The sequence below is a fragment of the Malus domestica genome, chromosome 14, assembly GCF_042453785.1.
Source record: "Malus domestica chromosome 14, GDT2T_hap1".
NCBI classification, from domain to species: domain Eukaryota; kingdom Viridiplantae; phylum Streptophyta; class Magnoliopsida; order Rosales; family Rosaceae; genus Malus; species Malus domestica.
In genome coordinates this window covers 2,004,895-2,020,663 of record NC_091674.1, presented here as the reverse complement: position 1 = coordinate 2,020,663, position 15,769 = coordinate 2,004,895, and the positions used below count along the sequence as shown (strand labels likewise).

The 15,769-nt window shown below is 37.1% G+C and overlaps 1 protein-coding gene across 1 annotated transcript; it reads left to right on the top strand.

Moving 5' to 3' along the window:
• The first annotated feature begins 219 nt into the window (after nucleotides 1-219).
• On the top strand, nucleotides 220-3,816 carry LOC103453950 (GDSL esterase/lipase At5g03610-like). Its single transcript, XM_008393545.4, has 5 exons — nucleotides 220-569; nucleotides 786-1,010; nucleotides 2,182-2,456; nucleotides 2,850-3,150; nucleotides 3,421-3,816. Exons 1-5 carry the CDS (start codon nucleotides 509-511, stop codon nucleotides 3,630-3,632), a joined length of 1,074 nt encoding a protein of 357 aa, XP_008391767.3. The 5' UTR covers nucleotides 220-508; the 3' UTR covers nucleotides 3,633-3,816.
• Nucleotides 3,817-15,769: the final 11,953 nt, after the last annotated feature.

Below are 15,769 nucleotides of genomic sequence, written 5' to 3'. Positions count from 1 at the left end.
TTGTTCTTCACATATACATTAGAAGGATATATTTTATTCATTCTTTTCTTGACGAGGAATCCAGGCGGTCCATTCACCAGAAGACCTTAGCAAGGGCGGCCCCCGTCTTGTTTGACAGAAGCCTTCGGAGAAACAGAATATGTTCATGTGCCTACGAATATTAGTAGGCAGAGTTCTCATCTTGTTCTTCTTATTGTTTGTATAATTACAATATAACTTATTCATGTTATTTTTTTTGAGGTTTGGCTTTACTTTTTGGACTGAAAATAAAGAAAAAAGAACGCAAATTGCAATGTCACCCTTAAACATTCACATATTTTATCATCAGCCACACACCACAGGTCCACAGTCGATCAAAACTAGCCACTGATTTCACTATATAAAGCATTGAGAATCTCAGTTATTCTTCCTTTCCTTCTATCTTCATTAAATTTAAGTAGTGCATGATCTCCAACTCCATCTTACATCTCTTTAAGCAAATCAAAGCTTCTTTCTTTCACAGCCTACCATGAAACCACCTCAAACACTCTTCCTCCTCCTCACTCTCTTTCTCTTCTACCTCCTCTCAGGTATGCATGCATATGCGTTAATACTATGTCAAAATGGTTTACGCTCACTTTTTTTGTCCTTCTGGAAATTCTGTTTATTTCTGTCTATATATTCTCCATCGATTTATTCAATCGAAAGATTAGAAATAAACAAGATTGCGCAGAAACAAAAACGGGTGTAAAATAATAATTTTCCAATACCTGTCTCTGTTTTGATTTGGTTTCGTTTTGTTATAGGACAAAAAGGGGTGCTGGTTTCAGCAGCTCACCACCACCACCACACACAGCGCCACCTATTTGATTGGCGGCCGACGAAACTATTTGTTTTTGGAGACTCATATTCTGACACAGGAAACAACGGGAAATCAGTGGCCAGTTCTTGGAAACAACCCTATGGAATCACATTCCCGGGAAAACCCAGTGGCCGTTTCTCCGATGGCCGGGTCCTCACCGATTTCCTTGGTACCTACCCTTCTCTCTGATTCTCTCTCTACTCATGTGCAATTCTCTGCTTTTTGTTCCAAGGTGTGAAAGTACCAAGCTTTTCTTTTTCTTTGCTCAGTTTACTTTGTTTTTTTTTTTTCCAGAGCTCAGTTTACTTTGTTTACCTACGCTTTAGTGCTATCTTAGTAATATATTATTGCTGTAAAATGAGTGGTGTTGGTGGGTTCCTCTTAATATAATGGCCTCATTGGGTGGTTTTCTTTTTACCTGTAAAGTTGTTGCATTATTGGGCATGCTTTTTATTTTTATTTTTGCTTTTAATCCACATGTCGTGTCAGGCCACGTCATGTAATTTGTTATGTCATGTCAGGCCACCATCATGTAATTTCTTACTTTATCACATGAGCTGGCTCAACCTTTTCGAGTCTTGATATTTCTCTTCATCTACATTATCGACTCTTAATCAGGATTTTCTGTGCTAATTCTCTACTTTTTTGCTTGAACATTCTTTGTCCCACTCTGTCCCCATTGTCCTTTACTACACCAATTCATACTTACTTTATTTTCCCTCCAACAGTTATAATTTTGTTCTTTTTCTCAGTAATTGATCAATCTGATTTGTACTCGATTTATCTGTTGTAAAACAATATTTCTGTCCTTTAGTATCGAGATGTTGAGTGCTAGAACAACTCAATTAAAATATTGCGCGTTTCAATAATTAAAAAAATTCTAAAGTTGATGCTTTGCAATCTTTTAACTGAAATAGTTTGTCATGTACTCGACCTTGCCACATGAACTTCATACAAGTTTTTCTTCTTTCTTATAAGCTCTTCTCCACCTAATTACCCAAGTGCATGTGGTAACCCTTGAGTCAAAATCAATTACTGAATATATTAAAAGCTATAATTTAAGGAAAGCCTTTGGATTGAAACAAATATTGTATAGTATTGGAGCACATATACGTGATATAACAATTCACGTGAGTTAACTGACAAGTTTATATTTCAAGTTATAATGTTAGTACGGTAAAATCCAATCTACATGTTATAACATGTGTAGATTCATTATACCATTTGCAGTATCCACAAAATATATAAGTTCTCGAATTCAATTAGGGCATATTAGTCTGACCTACATATATATGATTCTAATTTCTCCCTAACATATTCTAACACACATGATATTGCAGCTAGGTTTATAGGAGTGAAGTCTCCAATACCATACAGATTTAGAAAAGTCGGGGCCAAACATTTGAAGTATGGAGTGAATTTCGCATATGGAGGCACAGGTGTTTTTAATACCTTGGTTTTGGATCCCAACATGACAACCCAGATTGACTTCTTCCAGAAGCTCATAAAAAACGACTATGTCTTCACTCCCAAAGATCTTCACTCTTCAGTCGCCCTCGTCACCGTTGCGGGTAACGATTACGGGACTTATGTCGCCACAAATGGCTCTGTTCAGGTTAGCATACATAACATTTTTCATAAAAATAAAAATTAAAAAAAAAAAAAGAAAAAAAGATCAAGAGTATCCGTATTACGTTTCCAAAAATAGTAGGGTATTTGTCCAATAGAGTGACAGCACTATAACAAAATTACACGAATTATTATTCTCCAAGTAATACAAACAATAATAGAACATATCTTCTACATCTCATAGGATTCCTGTATAATCTCTCCTCATGATTTACACAATCACAATCACACATGTGCTATAATTCTAACTAACTTCAACAATGAATTTTTTTTTTTGGCCAATTAAACGTTATTTACAAATATTTTTTCGTGCATGCACTCAACATGCAATTTATTTGTGTTGAACTCCTCTTTCTCTTCAATTATATGTGCATTATAGGGTTGGCAACCCTTCATCACATCAGTCGTGAATCAAGTTACTGTGAACTTGAAACGTATTTATGCCTTGGGAGTGAGCAAAATAGTTGTGACAGCTCTTCAACCTTTGGGATGTCTCCCCTCGAGCACGGCAGCATTTTCATTCCAACAATGCAATGGAACTGAGAACGCGCTAGTCAGTTTCCACAACCTTTTGTTGCAGCAAGCTGTGGCCAAGTTGAACAACGAAACCAAGAATTCTTTTATCATTCTTGATCTTTATGCCTCGTTCACGTCGGTGTTCAAGAACAAAGGAGATCTAGGTGAGTACGATATAACTCTTACTCTTTAGCTTATACTAACAAATTTTCTTTTTCCCATTAAAATTTGCTAAGTTCTGTTGTTAGATCATCGAGTCATTGAGGCATAGTCGGTGAAGACCGCAAAAAAAAAAAAAAAAAAAAAAAAATCTTAAGTAGTATATATTGTTTAACACTGGATTTATCTGACCTTTAACAAATCATATTAAAGCACTAAAGCACACAAAGATCGAATGAAATGCTAATACGTGAAATCATCTTGTCCTTGAGCAGGAAGTATAAAGTTTGAGAACCCATTAAGGCCATGCTGCATTGGTATAAGCAGTGAATATTCTTGTGGGAGTATGGATGAAAGTGGTTCAAAGAAGTACACCATTTGTAAAAATCCTGAATCTGCATTCTTTTGGGACACTGCTCACCCTACCCAACAGGGTTGGCGCGCTGTGTATTCAGCTCTGCAAGCCACACTTGAAGAACTCTATTAACTTTGTGCAGTCATCTGTAAATTTGTGCCAAGCTAGAGCCAGTTTGTTTTACATGCATTTTCTTCTTACATGGCTTTGTAACTTATTCCTTTGTTAGGAATGGTCATTATATGTTGAAATAAGTAGTTCCTCTTTAAACACTTTTTGATTAATAAGCCCGCAAAGAATGATCGATTGTGCTGAATTTTACAATGTTCTCAAGGTGTTGATGCGACAGAAAGCGGGAGACGCGCATTAGTGTACTAAATCCAACCCTCCAAATCAAAACAGGTTTGCTACGTTGTATAAACCAACCAAAATCGCAAATTAACATATCGAACAAGCTTATTACTCTTCATATTCAGAGGCTAGAACCGATTAACGAGTTACTTTGGAGATCCAAAATATCAAACCTCAAATGGAGATAGTCAAAAACCCTAAATTGAAACCTCTGTTAAAGGTTCATAACCCAAATTAAACAACCTATATCTGAGGTGAATTAAACCTGGTGGACAGGTTTACTATTATTCAGAAACTACAATCTAGTAGATCCAAGCACCTGACTTCCATTAGAAGTACATAATCAGTTCTAAAAAATAGTGGCGTGAATTAAGGATTTATAGGAAGGAGGCTTGCCACTTGAAGAGTGGCATTTTGGTTAACAAGTCCGAATTTGCTCACCATCCTTACAAGGTAGTGAGCATTACCACCATCTTAACAGATTGCCACGTGTTATATAGTTTAATCATGGTTATTGAAAAAAAATAATAGTTAACAAATTCAAATTTGTTGTGACATATGTTCTTATCAATATGTAATGGTGTAAATCTTAAGTAGAGATAAAGTAGGAATCCTTTGGGATCTAGAACATCTTTCCTAATATACTTTGTATTACTTGGAAAGCAAGTTTCTCTTCACCTTATTACTATAAATAAAGGCACAAGGACTGGGGAATTAATACACAATTCCTCAAGCCTATTCCTCACTCTCTCATTCTCTCTATGCCGCACCCCTTCGTAAATATAGACTACAACACGTTATCAGCATGCTTTTCAAGTTGTGCTAAAGAGAATTCATTCGTCTTCAATTAGTAATATACTTTATTTAGCACTATAAATAAAGGCACAAGGACTGGGGAATTAATACACAATTCCTCAAGCCTATTCTCCACTCTCTCTTTCTCTTTATGCCACACCCCTCAGTAAATATAGGCCACAACTCGTTATTAGCACGCTCTTCACGTTGTGCTAAAGAGAATTTATTCGTCTTCAATCAGGGGAGTCTTACGTTTCAATTATTTTTAATTGATTAAATTTTAATTTTATTGAATTCATATACTTTTATTGATTCAATTTAATTTTTTTTCTTAAACGTGATACAAGCTTTGGAGATGGAAAGCGGAAATTGAAGAGATAATTTTCTGCATCAAACCAGTTCATCAATATCATCACGCAATCAGGTTCTAAGTTCTTCCAAAACAACGATTTTTATCTCGATATTTTTACAATCCTGATAGCATGAACATTCACCATAATGCATGACCCAACTTTACATTTTTCAAATTTTAGATTCTACATAAATTGTGTATGCATTATATTCATAATTATAGAATTATGTGAATTGATATTGCATGAAATTAAACTATATATGCAAATAATTGAATTGAAAAAAATTAGGGTTTTGAGACCTTAACCAGCAAGCTGTAGGCTTTGAGCCACACCGCGCCCCTTTGCAAGACATGGAGCTGCAATGCACTGGAGCACAAATCTGTTTTGCTAAGAACCCAAGAAACGACACCCTTTGTGTCATCCCCAACCCAGAAAACATACCCTCGCCGGAAGCCGAGACCATGGCATTGCCATTTTTTTTCTGGACATCACGACTTGCAGTCGTAATTAGTTTGGGTTTTCATCGTCGTCTGCAATGACGTTTTTTGAATTTCCGTTGAAATTCATTGAAATCGAAGATTCCCGAATCGGGTCCTCTTGATTCTACCCTTCTCCGACGTCGAGGATCCTCTTCCGTCATTGAGACTGGTTCCTCGATGAACCATCATGCATCGGAACTCACTCTCAAGGTTTCCCGACCAAGATACCGTCCCCAGAAGCGACGACATCGGCCTTCTCCTCTGACGAGCACACCCAGCAGGGGCTGGGATACTTTCTTGGTCCACTGAGCCTTATTTAGGCCCTGGTAACTCGGCCCGCAACAACTGAAGAAAAAAAAAACCAGTTTTTTCCTCCTGGACTCGCTTGCAGCGGCCTAATGCAGCTGTTTTGCTTGCCCCGCATGGCTGTGGTGCTCCCATGTGACGCGCCACAGTGGATCTGCACCCCCGGGCTTTTGTCCCACCCGCACTTTGGGCCTGCCTGCAATAGCCCAACAATGCATGAAAGCCTACTGTTTTCCCTATAGCTCGATCCACCTCTTGTCTAGCCTAATTTTGTTGGGTTTAGGCTCCCAGGTTCCATTTTTTCAAAAAACCCTCGTGGGCTTTGGTTCATTTTGGGCTACCAATTTTAATAGCCTATTAGAGTTTTGGTCCAATGCCTTGGGCTACCAATTATATTGCCTATTTTTTTTAGGCTTTATGGGTTTTAAATTTTTTCGCCCAACTTTTAATTTTGGCCTGAAGTCCAAATAATTAAATTATAAATTCTATACATATATTTGCATATTTTTGTATATATTGCGTTTGTTTGCAAGTACTATGAACCTGAAGTTCATACTTCCGAACTCGAAGTTTCAGAAAAGTGATATAGAAACCTGAAGTTTCTTAACGCACAACACTCATGTTGAGATCCGAAGTTCTCCATGCTTAAATCTATTTAAACCAAACTATGTCTTAGAACCTGAATGTTCTAACTTTGATGTTTATGGAAATTTAATTTCCTAAAACACCAAACACACTTTTGTTTTCGTAATTCAGCATATTTTTGAACCATAACAAGTTCAATTTCACTGATTTGGAAGTTTCGAATAAGAAACTACTGTATGTGGATACAAGACGTGACACCCCGCTTAACTACGACTAGTTGCGAAATCATTGTAGCTAAGTATGGTGTGGATGAGCTAAATAAATCATTCGAAGATTTATGCCTGAAGCATATCAAATGGAAGTACCTCACTGCTAAGGACTCTATGGCTCTTTGACTCACTTTGGACCGTTTCAAATCATGCAAAGATGAATTCTTGCCCGAAACAAAACATGATTGAAACCTTTACGTCCATGAATAGGTACAATTCTGAAGTTTATATCCGATCGAATTTTGACTGGAAGAAAATCTTTCTCGTCTTTTTATATCTAAATTGCTCATGAAGTAGCAGTATAGAGAGCAGAAGTTTACTAAATTCTCGGATCTGATTACTACCACACTTGTGTGGTACCCCAACAATTCAGCTAGGAGTTACCGAATGGTATAGACCTAGTTTTGGCTGGAGTCTACCGAATGATAGTGCCCTGCTTCAACATGGATACACCGAAATGCATGTTTTGCTTCGACAGAGGTGCACTGAAGGGCATGCTCTGCTTCGGCAGAGATTTACTGAATGGTATTGCTCTGCTTCGGCAGACGCTATCGAATAGACCTCTCCAGTTTCGGCTGGAGCTTACCGAACCCAAGTCTGGGTATGTCTTTCTTTCTTTCTCTCTCTCTCTCTCTCTCTCTTATATAATCTAATTTCCAGTTTGTTTTACAATATATGGTAGAATTAGGACTACTAAGATGTGGTATCATGCCTGAAGCATGATCCTTGGCACCTTAAAACTTCAAGAATAAGGGATAATATTCCCGAACGTCAACCCTACAGAATCTAACTCCGTTTTGATGGAATAGATCATTGGTTATGCATTTTTTCATGCTTTTACCCATGTTGTTGAGGAGTACCATTCCTGTAGTCAATTTGTGAGACTAATTTTGTTCCACCTAAAACATTTGGAAAATCAAAATTTAACATGGAAGGCCGTATTGGCCGAACCCCCTTGTTTATTTGGTTTACTTTGTGAATAATTTATTTTGTTCTCAGATTTAAGATTGGTGTTTGGATGTCACTATTATTCTCGAATAAGAGTTAATTAACGAAAATTACCATATGTGACTACAATTAACTCATGCTTAAGTATGTTTTGTGGGGAAGTTAGAAGTCTGGTTCCATGCTAACTTCATTCCTAATCATCCCCTGACAACCTTTTAGGCTTATCCAATCTGATTGTAGGGCATGACACTGTCCTATATTGTCAAATGGTACTAATTTTACCATAAAGGGAAGCTTTATACTCATTCATTCCGGAAGAAAGCCCTTTTTGAGCTTTAAGGATATTCGAGAGTATTATTACCATATTGAAACCAATGTAGAAAAATGAAGTAAAATTCCTTGGCATATTACCATATTGCACTTCCTACAAATATAACCAAATGCATATTCTAGAGAAGATGGAACGCTTAACGAGTGGATTACACCCATTCAGGCCCATTATGTGGCTGGCTAGAAGCTCGCAATTCCAAAGGAATTTTCGCTATGGATGAACGTTTGGGATATCTAGGATGATCCGTGACGCGCCGTTTTGGGCATCTTTTTGCTAGAAGTAAAGTCATCATACCTAGACGCGTACTATACCTTAGCACCCTTAATCTTTTCTACAACGGATTCAATGGGGATATTTATGGACTAATTCAACCACTCTGTGGACTATTTAGATACTTTATACTATTGGTTGATGCTTCTACACGTTTGTCACACGTGTGGCTGTTGTCCACAAGTTGCATTCTCCAAATTGATGGCTCAAATTAACAAGCTCAGGGCTCACCACGTTGATTATCTGATCAACTCTATTTGATTAGATAAGTTGGAGAATTTACATCGAAATTTTTTTATGGATATTTGCATGTAGGTTGGGTTTTGAAGTTGAACATCAAGTACCCTATGCTCATACCCAGAATGACCTAGTAGAAGCATTCATTTAAACACCTTCAAATGATTGCACGATCGATTAGTCATACGTACCAAAGTTCTCGATCTCTGCTTGGGGCCATGCAATATTTCAAGCAACCATGATTGGTTCGCTTGAGGCTCGTCACGACCTAACCTTATAAAGCGCGTGTCAGTTGGTTACCATATAAGAACCCAACATATTGCATTTGTGCGTCTTTGGTTGTACGGTCTATGTGCCATTTTGCGCAGCCCTTACGTACAAAAAAACAAAAGGGGTTCTCAGGGAAGGATGGAAATATATGTCAGTTAGATTCTCCTTCTAATATTCTTTACTAAGAACCTTTGCCAGGTGATCTCTTTACCGCTCATTTTACGGATTGTTACTTTTATGAGACAATCTTTCGGTCATTAGAGGGAGATAAGAACGTCAACGTTTCTAGATGTCCCACTATGTCTCATCTCGATCCCAATCTAGGTCGTCAAAGTATAACCAGACACTTTCTCTGATCTAGCAAAGTGACGAGATCATATATACTAGCTGGAAATGTGAATGCAAAGATGTGTACCAAATGTACGACGGACCTTCATCCCGAAAGTAGGAATGCCACTACTGTGGTCGACCCTCATACATTGGCGGCTATTTAATCAATCTATCCTATGCCAGAAGCATGGTAGATCACTTGGTTCGAGGATTCATTTCCCCAAAAGTGGAGGAATGTGGCATGAACGAATCCGCCCCTCGATCGCTGTTTTAATCCTTTTCATCTCATAAGATTAAATCCAGATTACTCCCGAGACATGAAGTTCTTAGTCCTATATACTAGTTTGTATGAGATATGGAATTGGAATGAGATTATCATAGATGATGTTTCATTTATATGGTAACTACTGACATAAATGAAAAGCGACGACAACGAACCACATTCCATTGATTAGTGTCAACGTAGAACTGATTGTTCAATTAAAAGAATCAATCTATGACAAATGAGATGAATGAAATAGTGCGATATGACGCCTTATGGCGCAAGGTTTCTCCCATACGCCATGTGATTGATTGCATCATTGTAAACGTGGTTGTAGTATCTCTAGGATCCTGATACGAACCCTACATGGAGTTTCCAAAAGACTTGCATTTACTGATTCACATAGTTATAGACCATAAGAACACCTTCTCAGTTCTGAGAAGACCTTTACTTTACTGATGCAGAACTATCCGGGTGGATATGGTATACCCGTCTAAGTGAATATTTGATCAATTGGGGATATATGCCCTTACGTGTACAAAATCCGAAATTGCTAGAGTTGAGAATACTAACTCGCACCTAAAGTCAGACTTTAAGATGAATGATCTTGGGAAAACTCGACATTACCTCGACCTGAAGTTTCAAGCTAGTTTTGATGGTATTCTGGTCCACCACTCGAACTAGACCTAGAAGGTGTTACGTCTAAGTATACCCTGATCGTCTGTATGCTAGATGCAAATGAGACCTTTACAGAGGGTATGAAGCATAAGGTTCCATATTAGAACATGAGGCAGCTATATCTAAGTACCATGGGCTTTTGTTATACTTAGCTCAAATGTACTAGATCAGACATCTTATGTGCTGATAATATTTTGGCATAAAGCAGCACTGCGTCTAACACGCCACCACCCAATTTGGTGTTAAAGACGTTTTTTCGTTACTATGAATTTGGGCTTATCTATCCCTATGCATCTCAGAATAGATCACATTCCCTTGATCTTTGGAATGATGCCTACCTTGTGGAATTTGCTAAATTAGACCATCTATTTGACCGCATAAGGTATGTTCCAACATGGTTATGTCTTTACCATTAAGGAATACCGCAATATCTTGGAGGTCAACCAGACAGACATTTTGTTGCGAAACCTTTGAATCGTTACAAGACTTACTGTATCTCATCACGTGAGAGATATAGTTGAGAACTCTTGTTAAGCATATTCAAAATCCCTACATTTTTCATCCATCGTTGAGTCCCAACAACGATTTATGAAGACAACACCGTATGTATTGACCATATCATGATACATCCAACAAGTTAACACCAAGCATATTGTGTCTACATCAGTATGAGCATTAGAAGATTGAAGTCAAGCAGTCCAATCCCAAACAACCTTGCCGACCTCTACACGACGTCATTGCCGAAGTCTACCTTCCAGAAGCTTGTCCAAGGAATTTGTATGCATAACTTTCTCATTTGCGATGCTTGTAGTTTCATTTGGAAGTTTTGTTAAACTCTGGGGGAGTATCCAGAAGTATACTCACTTGACTTTAATGTACTCTTTTTCCTAAGATTAGGAGCATTTTTCCCACTCGGTTTTTGCTACCTAACTAGGTTTTGACGAGGCACCCATCCTGGGTTAGTCATACCCTTGTGAGCTCTTCTACTTGCGTCCAGAAGGCGTATAATTTTGATTTAATGCAACTTCTCACTCTTCTCCTTAGCCTATGAGCTTTTGTCCCACCTTGGGTTTTATCATAGTGAGGTTTTGTGAGTTTTACTACCCATGCATTCTTTCGTTTGTTTTGAGACTCACATTCGCTACTTGTGCCGACTAGACGAGAGGACTTCATCAGCTACTTCTACATTTGCCTGAAGATTTGATGCACCATCTACTTGAGTATTTGCACACTCAAAGGGGAGTGTTGTGACATATGTTCTTATCAATATGTGATTGTGTAAATCCTAAATAGAGATAAAATAGGAATCCTTTAGGATCTAGAAGATGTTTCCTAATATACTTTGTATTACTTGGAGAATAGGTTCTCTCCACTTTATTGTTATAAATAAAGGCACAAGGACAGGAGAATTAATACACAATTCCTCAAGCCTATTCTCCACTCTCTCTTTCTCTCTATACTGCACCCCTCAGTAAATATAGGCCACAACAAAATTAAAATATAAAAATACTATTATAGTAAGAGAGAGAGTAGTTTAAGAATTAAAATTGAATCCCTTCCAACTATGCGCACCTTAATATTTATACTATTTTCTATAATGGTCGTTTGGCTTCACATGTGAGCCAATCTGACTCTGATATCATACAAAATTGAGATTCCACCATAAAATCAATTAGCAAGATGAGGAGTTGTCTAAGTCCAACTACTCAAAATCCTTTCTTCATACTCTCAACATGTCACCTGTGACGAATTTTCAAGGCAAACACGTATATAACACAAATCAAGTGACGTGGAAGCACGTGATCGATAAGTCCAACAGACAACCTACTCTAATACCATCATAACCATAGAGGAAGATTAGATAAGAAGCTTGGAGAAGAAGAAATATTGAAGAAAAGCTTGGATCTGTTTTTCTGTAATATTGTATCGGTTTACAAAATGATGCGTAAACTATAAGCTGGATGAATCTAGTCTTATATACTTGCTACATAGCTTAGAAACAAAGCAACTACATAACCACTCTAAGGAAGATATTGATAGAAATGTAAGGAAGAGTATAGAAAGACAGTATATGGCGTGGGTTGCAAATTAAATTTCTCTATTAAAACTTTGTTTTATAGAAATGTGAAGACGATGTTTGATAGAATTGTACTAGAAGCAAGTTCTACCAAGATTTCTATTAGCCAGCAGCCCATTAGGAAAAAAGAAAAAGTAATTGGAAGGCTCTGTTATACGACCATCTCCACTTATACCTGATGCAATGAAAGTTAAGCACTCAAATTAAACCCTCTTTTGACAATTGTAGTATATGTATAAGTAGGGATCGTTCTGGACCGGGGATTAGGAGAGATTGCTAATCTAAACTAAACTGACTTACAAAAAGAAACTTAAAAACACTTAACTAGACTCTATAGACTTAAAACACTTAAAACACAAACTAAAACAGATTCTAACTAATTAGACACACTAAAGTAAAGGGGGATTGGGTTTTGGACGAAAATAAAGTAAAACAAAACAGAAACTAGAACTAAACAGATTTGCACGAAATTGGTTGTTTTGGATGGATGATGGGCTAGCTAGAAGGTCTTTCTCCACACATGACACACTTGCATACAAATCAATCTCCAATTGCTTTTCAATAAACTATGATGCTCAACACCCCAGATTAACCGTGATGCACAAATTAACCCTCATATTTTCCTTTACTCATTGAATTGGATGAATGCATGCGACAACCCAAATCATTCTCTAAAAGTCCCCTATATGAATGCATAATAGAGATACAATTAAAGATCATTAAGTTCCATGAAAATCATAAGCGTTGACGAGGCAATTGTAACTATGAATGCATGATACGTTTGCCAAGAATTCAATTAACGCGATTGTGACAAGCAACCTTCACTACTCATGAATATAAACTTGTAACGATTAGGTGAAACTTATTTATATCCTAGCATCAAATTCATGCATGAAAACTAAGTATGCATCCTTAATAAACATACACAAATTCGTTATGAATAAAATAGATAATTGAATTGCAATCACAACTTATCAAATCACAATTGGAAGAAATCAATTCATATTGCAAATATATTCATGGTTTCGAATTCTCCTCTAGCCAAAAGAGGTTTAGTTCCTCATACTTGCAATTAAACAGAAACAATTGAAATTAAACATTGAAAACCAAAGTAGAATACACCTAGAATGCTCTAGCAATCCAAATTGAATGACTAGCATAACTCCAAGCAATCCTCATTCCTTGCAAATATGCGGCACCAAGGTGTGAGTGGTGAATGGATGGTCTCTTGTGGTGGTGGATGGATATAGGTGAGTTATGGTGAAGGGTGGAGAGTTGTGTAGATGATGTGGTGTCTTTGGATGATGGCCCCCAAATTATGGTGAATGGTGGATGTATTTATAGGCTAGGGATATGAGTGTATGGAGTTGTAATGAGTGGATGTAATGGGTGTAGTGGGTGGATGTTTGGTAATGAGTGGATGTAATGGGTGTAGTGGATGGATGTTTGGAGTTGTAGGTCAACACACTTGCACACACACATGTTGATTTCTAGGCTTCAAATCTTCAAAAACGTCCATCCTCATGTCTCCATGCTTGCACTATCCAATCTTGGCTCAAAAATGCTAAAAAATGCTCCAAAATGCACTTTCTTGCCAACTTTGTTATTATGACCTACAAACACACGAAAATAGCTTAAAATACATAATTAACTAAGAAATAACAACACAAATGCACAAGAACAAGCTAACTAAGTCGCATAAATATGTTCCTATCAATACCTTGCTTTGTATATACACAAAATAAACAATTTGAAACCATTAATATGCTTTGGAACCATTAATATTAATCAAGCATTTGGCTTGGTTATGTGAGCGAATCCACGATTAGCGACGTGAGCGAGCTCCGTTGCCCCTGGTTGAGCGAATCCCAGGTTATCTTCCCCCATCTTCCCGAGAACCTTTGGCTTGTCCTGCATCAAGTGGCATCAGAGTAGGTTTTCCGTTGCGTATGAAGATCATGGCTGAGATTTTCCATCCATTTGAAAATCAATTGGTTGAAAAGACTAGCTTGATCGATTGGAATTCGCCGCCAATTTATGACAAGTATGTTGATGACGACGAAGAAGTCAATGAGAAGTTTGTTGATTGAAGTTCTACACCAATCTTTGACGAGAAAATTGATTATTACAAGTATTTGATTTTAGTGGCTAATCAAGAGTGTTGTAGGCAGCTTGAGGTCACTTGTTCTCCATATTGGGACTATGTCCCAATTTTTTTTTACTACCATGTAGACGCAGGTAAGAGTTCAACGATGTGGACAACTTATAAAGAATGTGAAGCCTTTTGCATTCTGTTTTCATGCTTATATTTGGGATGAATTCATTGATCGTGCTTTGGTTAAGAGAAAATACTTGGATACGGAACTACCTTTTGCTCATTATTGGAGTTTTCTTTTCTCATTCATGAGTATTTACAATCTCCCAGAAGCAATAAGTTTGGAAGCCTATATGCATCACAATTCTTTTGGAAGAAAAAGGGGATCAGTCTATACACGATGGAAATAGAAAATATATTATGAATTTTGTGCTCTTTGCAATGTTGTACGAATTGTGATTATCTTACTAAAAGCTCTACTATGGGAAACATTGGTTGGGCATCCGAAAGATTGAGGAAGACCAAATGAAATTTGAGGACGAATTTTCTTCGAGAAGAGGAGAATGATGTGGGAGGTAGACTTGGAGAAAACAATTTGAAACCATTAATATGCTTTGGAATAACAAAGGTTTTGTATTTTAATTACTTAGGAATTTGTTAAGTTATTTTGGGAGTTGTAAGGGTGTCATGGAAACTTGAGGTCTATTAATTTGTAAACGCTTATAAATATTGTACTAGAAAGCTTTGAATGGCAGACTTGAATGAATTAAAATAGTATTTCCTTAGTGCAATCGAAGAGAGTGATTTCTCCTTCTAAAATCAAGTATTTGGCTTGATCGTGTGAGCGAATCCATGATTAGCGACGTGAGCGAGCTCCGTTGCCCCTGGTTGAGCGAATTCCAGGTTATCTTCCCCTGTCTCCCTGAGAACCCTTGGCTTGTCCTACATCAGAATTGTACTAGAAGCAAGTTCTGCCAAGATTTTTATTAGCCAGCAGCCCATTAGGAAAAAAGAAAAAGTAATTGGAAGGCTCTGTTAAATGACCATCTCCACTTATACCTTGCTCTGTATATACACAGAATAAACTTTGTCTTCGTCTTCCGAACCTTCTATATTTAGCAAAAAATCTTGGACCAATTTCGTTTTTGTGAGGTCATCCTTGGTCTCCAAAGCAATGATCTCATATTTTGATTCAAGGTGTTATATACGCTTCCACGTTTCAGTTCAACGAAAAACAGTATATAGGGTGTTGAGGAAGACCACATTCAAATGCATGTTTAAAGGTGCCCTAAGTTATGATTAATTAACACGTGGGTGCACTTCTCATTTGATTTAGTGGTAATGGGAAGAATGATTATATGAAGAATGATTATCTACTTGCATCTTTGTCTTCTATTTTTTGTTGTTATATTACTTGTCATCTGAAGAATGATTATCTTCTATTATTCGATTAATCTACTTGCATCTTTGTCTTCTATTTTTTGTTGTTATATTACTTATCATCTGAAGAATGATTATTTACCTAATTCGGAAGCTATTATGGATTAATCATCTGATCTTCGTACATAAGTAGCATATATGAATACTTTTTTTTTTTTAAACAAAGGATATAAATAAAAACTAATGAAAACTA